Raw genomic sequence first — 10,642 nt, 5'->3', positions numbered from 1 at the left:
AGCGAAACATAACTAAAATAAAATAAAAAAATAAATAAAAAAAGTCAAAAAAGGTGGGGATTACCCACACACAATAAAACAGAACAATAACACATATCATTACACACTGATCATACCATCTCCACTATGCCCTATATTGGCCCAAGACACTCCAAAATCTAAATCAATATGAGATTGCCAAATTTTTAAAAAGTCTGAGGATCTGTTTTTACTCCTGTAATATATACTATCTAAAGTACGATAGCTTGAAAGTTCATTCCACCAGTGGACTGTTGATGGGGGTTCAGATTCCTCCACTTCAAGGTTATACACTTCCTGGCTGCCAACATGGCAAGGTCTATGTACCTGCACTGATGTTTATTTCATCTATCAGATGTATTAGTTCCCAAAAGACACAAACGAGATGACAATGGAATGGACACACAAAAACACTGAGATAATAACTGAATGACAGAATTCCAAAAAAAATAAAGTGAGTCACATGACCAAAACATATGAAAAAAAGTACCTTTTTGTTTCTTACAACGCCAGCAGAGAAATGACATCTCACTGTTCATTTTATGTAGTTTCTCTGGAGTGTAATAAATCCTATGTATCATCTTGACTTAAGTACTTTATTTGTCTAAATTGGACAAATATTTTACAGGACAATGACAATATGAATCCTCACATGGACCGTTTCCTCTGTGCTGAGGCAAAAGTTGTATTTCTAGTGAGTACTTGTCAGCAGCATGGTCACCACAGTCTGACAGTGTCACAGTAAGAACCACTTGTACAGATCAAGCACCACTCTGTACTCCTTGTTCATGGCCACGTGATGACAGGCCTGGCAGATAGCGTGTGCAAACTCCTGCCTCTCCTCCGTGGGATGGCGTTTGACTGTGTAGAAACGCCGCCAATCAAAATATTTTACATACGTCTGATTATCCTCATCCAGCCTGAGGAGGAAGTTAGCCAGGGTCACGGCATCAGGAAAGTCATTTACATGTATGAAAGAGGAACCTGGGGCAAAGTCCTCATAGTTGGTTCTAGGTGGACCCAAAACTACTGGCACAGTGCCAGCTGCCAGAGGACCGGTGAATATTTCTGTGATGTAATCTCTGTGGATTGAATCCTCAAAAGAAAGGAAGAATTTGCAGCTGCTAATAGTCTGAAAATAGTTGTCACCCCTCAAGGTCTCCCCAGAGGAGCTGAAAAACATGTGCACCTTTATGTATTTTGTAAGCTCCATGTAAAAGCGCTGTCTCTCCAGTGTCCCATTGAGCTCGTGTTCATTCACCATCCAACAGAGCAGTTGTTGTTTCTTTGGAATGACAAAGTCCTCAGCTGGTTTCTCTCTGACAGTCAGTTTCCAGTGAACGTGGATGTCTGCGTCCTTCCTGTAGCTCAGCGTTAGGTTGAATAGTCCCTGAATGCCTGCTATCCTGCGCGTGTTGGTGGGTGAGTCCATGTTAAACCAGATCCACCTCTGAAATCTGGGTCTGGGCGAGGCAGGAAGGTTGGAGAGGTCGTCCTGGATGGCTCTGTGAAATATCACAACGGCCTCAGCCCTGGAGTATAAAGACCTGTCGTCTGTGAGGAGGCAGCTGTCCATGTTGAAAAGCTTCTTGCAGTCTTGGAAATCAAAATGTTTGTTTTCAGGCCAGAACCACAGCAGCACGACAGGTTTTTCCGTCTGTTGTTGAACTTGTTTCACCGCAGTGTTGTTGGGCCGCCATGAATTAGCCGGGGGAGGATAACATCGGGGAGATGGAGCTGATGTGTAGTACATTAAAATCAGGATTATGACTCCAGCCAGCATGAGAGTCACCGTCAGGGGGATGCGTAACACAGAAGAAATGGAAGAAGGAGCCATATCAACACGGCAACAGAGGAGAACCTCTTCTGATGATTATTGGCAACACAAACTGAAAGAGATATAAACTATCTGGATATAAACTAAGTGTTAAATCACAAACAGCAGCAGTAAGAGTTCATAATCTAGATTTGTAAAAGAAATAATACTGAATAGATAAATAAAAAGGAAAATAAAGTAATCCAAATGAGCATTAGTTCCACCACTAAAATATGGTGGCTATGATTAATTTAAAAGGTGAAAATGAAGCTACTGTCAGGTACCTGCTGTCTTGGGGCTGGAAATGCTGTTGCTGCATGAAGGCTGAGTGTGTAAATGTTGTGCAGGGTGAGGGTTAAGACTGAGGGGCTGGACCAGGACAACACAGATCAGGGGAAACTCGTTTGGTTTTTTCTACTTCTCTATGTGACATCTGACTGATGTCCCACTGACTCATCAGCCCAACCTCTGTCAGACTGCACTCAGGCATCGGTGACTTGGAGATTTGACTTTAAAATGACAGATTTTCATAACGATTGGGTAAAGGTGTCTGTGACGCTTTAGATGAAATGAGGTGTTGTAGCAGCTGGTGTATCATCTACAATGTTGTATGACTTTAAAAAGAGGCACAATAGAGAAATTACTGGTATGACCTTTTTGAGATTAAAGTAACTTTATTATTTTCAGTACATGAGGTCACAAACAAAGCAAAATGGTTACATCTACAAAGTAACACACACACACACACACGCACACACACAAAATCATCTTTCGCATAAAAGTTACAACCATTATCAGCCAGAATCACAGTCACTGAGTCCTTTAATCCAGTCAAACAAACCATGTTTCCACCCAGTGCATTTGAATCATCATCCATCTTCTATAGGTTGCAAGTGGAAGAAAAACATATAGAGAAAAGTGACGAGCTTTGGTCGTGATAAAAGAATTAAACCAACTGGTCACAGACAGAAGGACCTTTGTCTCCATCTCATCTCACCTGGACCTAATGGATCATCAGAGCAACGCCCACAAGAGACAGGTTGAATGGAAGACAGATGAAGGCTGTGACAGGTACATGTTTGCTTTCCTCTGTAAACACATGGTAGCTACAGATACTGAGATTTTTATCATGAAAAGTTTTGCTCAAAACCTCTTAAAACCACAGAATAACCAAACCTAACCTTGATTTCAGGTGAATACGTTAATTTAATACAGTAATAGAGTTGAATGTTGAATGATGTCCTTAATAAGGAACTGCAAATTCTACATGACTGGATTTCTTGTAATATGTTTGTCCTTAATGTTCTTAAAACAAAAACCATTTTAATAGGTTCAAGACACAAGTTATCTTGTAGCCCAAAGTTGGATTTAAAATTAAATAATGTAACTGTGGAACAAGTAGGGGCTGTCAAACTTCTGAGTGTATTGTTGGATTCCAGGATTTCCTTTAGTAAGCACAGAGCTGTCTGTATCTCCAGGAAATGTGCTTCCTTTGTTGCTCGACCCCTCATGTGTCAGATTGTGCAGAGTTTGGTGTTGTGCCACCTAGATTATCGTTCTGTGGTCTGGGCATCTGCTGCCAAAACTCAAATCTACCCCACTACCTCTGTTGTACTGAAAGTAAACAGGTATTTAAAAAGAAATTGAAATCCTATTTCATACGAGCTGTACACGAGTAAGAGTGGTTCCATTTTGCTGCCTAAGAAAAAACTCTGTTTAAGATTTGTGGAAATTTTCAAAGGTTTGTTTTAACTTTTTAACATTAGGTCCTATTGTGATTGACTGTATTTGTAAATGTATGATATGTTGAGGATGTGACGTTCTTGTGTATATTCTGTGTTGTTCCTTGTGAACCCAAGGAAGACTAGTTGGCTACTAAGGTACCAGCTAATGCCCAATTTGCCCATTTAATCCCATCGGTCACAAAGGTGACCGTAAAAAACATGTCCAGTTTAAAGGTCCTATACTGAATGGAGAACCAACCTATTTCGAGAAAATGCTGATATTAAAAAAACTCCCAAACACTATGTGCAGTTTCATATGTTTAGTGTAAATTGTCACATGATCAGAGCTGATTACTTCCTGGTTGCACCATCCGAGGAAGATGGCTGCAACAAAGCACTAACAAAAGAGGTCAGTAAAGAGGGTTAAAAAGATAAGACATTGTCTTTAAATTGTCTAGTATTGACAGGTGTATTTACATTAACTCAACTATGTTCAGTATTTTCACAGAATGAGTAAAATTGTTGATGCAACACAGTGTAGCTCTACTCTGTTGTTCCTTTTAGCTAAACTTTGAATGAAGTTCTCTGTATGTTGGACCTTGTGTACCCTCCTGACAAGGCATGCAACATTGCAGTTGTCCCTCAAAGTGAGAAAGACACTGTCCTCAGTGACTGACAGTGATGGGTCAGACATGGATGGGTGAGACAGGCCATTTGGCCGCTAGGCTGCTAAATGCAAGTGCTGAATTTATGCAAAGAGATTATGAAACAGATGTTATCAGTGATGATAACTCCCTCCTCACCACTACCCCACTTCCACCCCCTGTTGATTCTGAAGAGCCAAGTCCATCTACCCACTATGGGGTCCAGACAGACGAGCCAAGGACCAAGTTGCAAGTGGTCAAAAATAAAAACCGAACCTTCAAACGATCTAAGAGGCCTGTCACAGCAGGTATTCCAAAACACACAGTATACAGCCCAAATGCTGCAGAATGTGTTAAACAAAGCTGCCCCAGCCCAATGGATGTTTTCCTACTAATGTATCCACCCACCCTTAGAGAGCTAACCCTTGTCCAACCTCTACTCCACCCAGACCAAGGGCAAGCAACTGAGTCTAACAATGGATGAGCTCTTACCATTCTATGGAATACTGATCACATCTGGGTACAGCTCTGTCCCAAGAAGACACATGTACTGGTCAAAGTCAAAGTCAAAATCATTTATTAGTCTCCCGTGGGAGAAATTTCTCTCGGACAGAGAGCAGTGCTGCTTCACAACAAGACAAAAACAGTACAAAAGAAGAGCTGCAGGAAAGTACTAAAAACATACAGTAAAATCATTAAAGTGCAATATGCCACAGAGAGTACACAAACATTCACTTGACAATGATGTACACAATGAAAGCATTTCCGATGCAATGCGAAGAAATCGCTTTGATGAAATAATGGCATCAGTTCATGTGGTTGATAACACTCATAACACTGATGATTCATTTTATAAATTCAGGCCCATCTTTGCTGAGCTCAGTCAGTCATATAAAATCATGCCATTTCAGGAATGGCTGTCAGTGGATGAGAGTATGATCCCATATTATGGTCGACATGGATGTAAGTAATTCATAAAAGGTAAACCAATCCGTATTGGTTACAAGCTATGGAGCCTTGCCTCATCCAGTTTACATGCATCACATGGAGCCATATGGTGGTTCCCACACCCTCCTCCCTGAGACTGGGTTAGGTCAGGGACCCAACGTAGTTCTTGGCCTTGCAGAGCAGGCTGAGGTGCCTCAAGGTTGCAAATTCTTCCATGACAACCTCTTCACTTCGCTTGCACTCCTTGATGAAATGACAAAAAGAGGGTATAGGAGATCTGGAACAATGAGACATTGATTGACATTTGATTTCCTATTTACATCACAGAAGAAATTCATGAAGTTCCCCTGGGGAACCTCTGAGGTCCTGACTGAGGGACAGAAGTTGTTGGTCCGTTGGAAAGACAACAACATTGTCACAATGGGGACAAACATGGAAGATAAATACAGTGAGACCTCTGTAAAGAGATGGAACAAGCAGTGACGTGCATTTGACAAAGTCAAACAACCAAAATGCATCAACCAATACAATGAGCACATGGGTGGTGTTGACGTTCATGATCTACAGGTTTCAAGATACCACATCAAACTGCCATCTCTTTTACAGAGATGTCATGGGAGGGACCATTGACCTGCTCACCTTCTCAAGAACAGTGGCTCAGTCTCTTATGCAAAGGTTTGTCAGAAAACCACTGAGCCACGGAAGGAACTACTACTGGCTGTCAGGGTAGGGAAAAGATCTGGACCCAAATGCAGACAACAAACAGTAGGTGCGGTGGAACGAAAAGGGTTTATTCACTTACTCAAACCAAAAACAGGGAGCTGGCACACCGGGGAACTCAGGGAACACACAAAGTAGCAATGCAGACGATTCAACAAAGACAAAGGGAGACACTGAGGCTAAATACACAAGAGAAGACACAGGTGGTGCAATCAAGACAGGTGAGACACATTAGGTAATCACAAGCAGGGAGCACACAGGAAGACAGGACACAGAACTTCAAAATAAAACAGGAACTCAACAGGGACCAAAAGACACATACCATGACACAGGAAGACAGGACACAGAACTTATAAATAAAACAGGGAACCACTTAACTCAAGAGGGGAGCATACAAAGGACATGACAGAACTCCCTCCCCCCCTCAAAAGGGCTGGATACCAGACAGCCCTCAACAAACATCGAACCAGGTGGGAGGAGGGACACCACAGGAAAAAAAACAGACAGACAGTGAGGAGGGGAACAGGGCTCTGGAGGCCCAGAGGATTCTGGGGGGGAGGCCGGGAAGAAGAGCACAGAGAGTTTGGGGGTCGTCCCGAAGACCGGGCAGGAGGACGTCGGCCTTGGCAAGTCCCCTTTGGAGGCCCGGCAAGAGGACGAGGCCACTTGGAGACCAGGAGGGAGGCGGACCGCCCACCAACGACCCAGAGAGAGGCGGACTGCCGACTGCCGACTGCAGTCCCAGAGCAGAGGTGGGCTGTGCTGGCAGCTGGACACTGATGACAGGAGCCGGGCGGACCACCGGCTGAACAGTGGCGACCGGTGTCGAGCAGACCACCAGCTGGACACTGGAGGCGGGGGCCAGACTGACCACCGGCTGGACACTGGTCGAGCACTCCAATAGCTCGACACTGAAGACAGAAGCCGGACAGGCCTCTGACCGGACACTGGAGACAGGAACCACACGGGCTTCCTGCTGGACACAGGAATCAGGGGCCGGACAGTCCTCCTGCTTGACACCGGACACAGGAAGCAGGACGGGCCTCCTGCTGGACACTGGAGACAGGAGCTGAGCTCAAGACCGGCTGGACACTGGAAACAGGAGTGGATGAGCCCCTTGGATGGAGTCTGGGAACCTGGGCCTGCTCGCCACCAGGTTGGAGACAGGAAACCCCGAGCTCTGGCACATCAGAGCTGGGGGGTGCTGAGGATCGGCGCCCTCGCCGCCTACGTCTCCTGCTCGGTGCACTGACCTCCACAGGAGAGCTGGGTGCTGCATCATCTGACACCGGAATAGGGGTGACGTCCACCGGGACCCCCGACGCCAGAACGGGAGTGGGGACAGAAGGTTGCAGCAGGACTGGAGACTGTGGCAGAGTATAGGGGCTGGTGATTGCTGCTGCACAGCAGGTGGAGGACATGGAGGGTGTGGCATGGCCAGAGGTGGAACTGGGGGCTGTGGGCATGCCTGCAGAGTATTGGAGGGTTGGGAACTTACATTCCCTACCAAGTCTTTGTGTCTTTGAGAAGTCAGGGTGTCTCCATGACCCTGGCGTGAATGAGATAGCTGGCTGCTTTGCTGTATTCATTTCCATAGTCCTGTTTGCATTCTGCAACTATGCACCTACGTGGCTCAGTCTCTTATGCAAAGGTTTGGCAGAAAACCACTGAGCCACGGAAGGAAGTCTCTACTGGCTGTCAGGGTAGGGAAAAGATCTGGACCCAAATGCAGACAACAAACAGTAGGTGCGGTGGAACGAAAAGGGTTTATTCACTTACTCAAACCAAAAACAGGGAGCTGGCACACTGGGGAACAATGCACTACAGCCATAATCACACTGTACAATGCATATTACTGTAGTACTGTTTACCGTACAGTGTCTGTATAGGGTATATTGGTACTGTTGAGAGTGCGTGATGTGTGATGTTTGAGAATGTGTGTGAATCAGTGAGTGAATGATGTTGTGTGAGTGATGTATATTGTTTTAGTATTTATATATTTTATTCTCCTGTCTTTTTTTTTACGAGTCCGTATCTGACTGTACACCTTGACTTTTGTTATTGAATTTTGCTAAGAATTTTGTTCTTAATTTGCTTGCCTGGGTAAATAAAGGTTAAATAAATTAATTTAAAAAAATTTCGTTGTACACACAAGTATAATGACAATAAAGTATCTTGAAATCTTGAACACAGGGAACACACAAGGTAGCAATGCAGACGATCCAATAAAGACAAAGCGAGATACTGAGGCTAAATACACAAGGGAAGACACAGATGGTGCAATCAAGACAGGTGAGACATATTAGGTAATCACAAGCAGGGAGCACACAAGCTGCGTTTCCATTACAGATTTTCGCAAAATAAATGCGATATTTCTGAAACTTAGAAAAATTGCAATTGCTATTTGCGGGGGTTTCCATGAGAGAATGAGCCGTAATCTAGTCTTGCGATATCCCTAATTCTCGCCTCGCGAGACTTCACTTTGAGGAAGATGGACGTAAGCGCCTTACGTTCCTATGGTGACAGCACAGTGATCTCAGCTGCTACAGCTGTTGCTGTTATTGTTTTTAACAAAGACGAAGGCAGCGCTTGATTGCTGAAAGGCAAAGCCAATGTGGCGCTGGCAGCGGCCACAAATAAGAGACACCAGCGTTGATGAGGTGCTGACAACAATATACGGGGGTTGTGTCCACACACCCGTACTGGTTTATGTGACTAAAGGGGACATGTCGGCGCAGGAGGGAGTGGGAGCGTGGATGCGAGCCAGTCTCCTTCAACCATGCATGGAAAAGGGGAATAGGAAAGGTTTTTCTAATTTATTGAGAAACAATGCCCAGGTCAGCAATGCATGACAAAAAACATGTGGTTCATTTGTCCCCTCAAGTCACATAAACCAACACAGCGTGGACACACACAACTCCAGTGACGTGTAGAAAAGCGAAAAAAGTGTTTCCATTACACTTTTGCGATACACTTTCTTGCGATATTTGAGAGTTTTTTCGAAATGTAGGTGTTTCCATTACCAGTTTTTCATTTCGATATTTAGGTTTTGCGCATTTCAAGGGGTAATGGAAACGCACCTACAGACAGACAGGACACGAAACTACAAAATAAGCCAGGAAGTCAACAGGGACCAAAAGACACAGACATGACACAGGAAGACAGGAATGGCAGCACTCACAAAATGAACTTGAAACATTTATTTAACGCACAGCAGTGCCTGACGGACGCGTTTCAGCCCTTGGCTTTCCTCACACTGAAGAAAGCCAAGGGCTGAAACGGGCACATACTTTTTAACCTATTTTCCATGAAAATTTCCGAAAATAATGATTGACTAATTAAAAGGGTTACCAATGGCACATGATTTGGATATTTTCATGTCTGGAAAAATTGGGGATTAAATGGGTTAATAAACAAACAGTAGTCTATAAAATATCAGAAAACTGAGCAAAAAACACTGAAACAAATCTATCAATGCTGATCTCACTTTTGCTCCTCATGACCAGTACCACCCATAGAGGTCGTGAACTACACTGTAATCCCTGTCTTTGGACATGTAATCGCAGGCGAGGCAGACGGGCTGAAGGAATTCATTTTGGATTGACAGGAGATGAGGAGTGGCTGTGTAGTACTTCCTCCACTCAAAGTAACGCATGTACGCTTCATCATCTGTATCCAGGTGGTTCAGGAACTCTGCCAGAGATTTAGGATCAGGGAAGTCATTGATGTGAATGAAGGAATCGGAGGGAATGAATTGCTCGTAGTTTTCCCGTGGTGGACCTAAAACTACAGGGACCGTCCCTGCCACGAAAGGCCCGTTTACCTTCTCAGTGATGTAGTCTCTGTGGATTGAATTCTCAAATGACAGGTAGAATTTACAGCTAGCAATGGTGGAGTAGTAGTCCTCATAAGGTAACCGCTTCCCTGAAAAAGCACCAAAGAGGTGGACGTGGATGTGTTTCAACAGTTGGCGGTAATAGGTCTCTCTTACTGCTGTTCCGGTCGCCGGGTCCTTGTTACTGACAATCCAACACACCAGTTTGTCTTTCTTGGGCAGGACAAAGTCTTTCATGTCCGTTTTCCTGATCACCAGTTCATTCCTCACCGTGATGTCAGCATCTCGCCTGTAGTTCAGTGTTAAGTTGAACAGGTTCTCCAGACCAGGAATCTTTGCTGTGTTGGTAGGAGACTCCACATGGTACCAGATCCACTTCTGAAAAGCTGGACGTGGCTCCGGAGGCAGGTTTTTTAAATGCCAGTCTATATCTCTGTGGAAGATAATCACTCCCTTTGCTTTACTGTACAAGGATCTATCATCTGTCAGGAGGCAGCTGTCAATGTTGAAGTGGGGTAAACAGCCACTGAGATCAAACCTCACACCAACAGGCCAGAACCACAACAGGACTATGGGCTTTTCAGAAGTGTCTTCACGGGCCCATCTGAACGTATATTGACAAACTGGGGCTGGTGCTTTAAAATACAGAACAAAGCCGATGATGGTGAGAGCAGCAACTAGTGCCAAGCACAAAGTTTTCCATGTGGCTGCGGTCGACATCTGTGGAGGCAGAGGAACAAAGTCATGTGATCAATTCTGTAACTGTGTTATGAATGATAGTAACTCTAGTGTCCAATAGCTAAACATAGAAAGTAACTGTTGAATCATAGTTCATGGTTCATGTCTCCAACACTCACATGCATCTATTGACAATCAGGACTCTGGTTTTCATTTTGGAAATGCAGCAGAATGCGAGTGGCCAATCATTGTATTGATA

At 44.3% G+C, this 10,642-nt stretch overlaps 2 protein-coding genes across 2 annotated transcripts; both read right to left on the bottom strand.

The window, feature by feature from the left end:
* Window positions 1-754: 754 nt before the first annotated feature.
* Window positions 755-1,855, bottom strand: LOC146980418 (4-galactosyl-N-acetylglucosaminide 3-alpha-L-fucosyltransferase 9-like). The gene has a single exon (XM_085788801.1). The coding sequence runs from the start codon at window positions 1,853-1,855 to the stop codon at window positions 755-757; it is 1,101 nt and encodes a 366-aa protein (XP_085644927.1).
* A 7,511-nt stretch (window positions 1,856-9,366) lies between these two features.
* On the bottom strand, window positions 9,367-10,425 carry LOC146980417 (4-galactosyl-N-acetylglucosaminide 3-alpha-L-fucosyltransferase 9-like). The gene has a single exon (XM_085788672.1). The coding sequence runs from the start codon at window positions 10,423-10,425 to the stop codon at window positions 9,367-9,369; it is 1,059 nt and encodes a 352-aa protein (XP_085644798.1).
* Window positions 10,426-10,642: the final 217 nt, after the last annotated feature.

Source organism: Trachurus japonicus, chromosome 10, assembly GCF_045865225.1.
Source record: "Trachurus japonicus isolate A0001 chromosome 10, Traja_1.0".
In the NCBI taxonomy this organism is placed as follows: Eukaryota; Metazoa; Chordata; class Actinopteri; order Carangiformes; family Carangidae; genus Trachurus; species Trachurus japonicus.
Note: the sequence above shows the minus strand (reverse complement) of the source record. Positions and strands in the feature narration are given on the sequence as shown.

Bases quoted from the DNA above. Each gene is read 5' to 3' on its own strand.
- LOC146980418 (XM_085788801.1), bottom strand. From the start codon at position 1,855: ATGGCTCCTTCTTCCATTTCTTCTGTGTTACGCATCCCCCTGACGGTG.
- LOC146980417 (XM_085788672.1), bottom strand. From the start codon at position 10,425: ATGTCGACCGCAGCCACATGGAAAACTTTGTGCTTGGCACTAGTTGCT.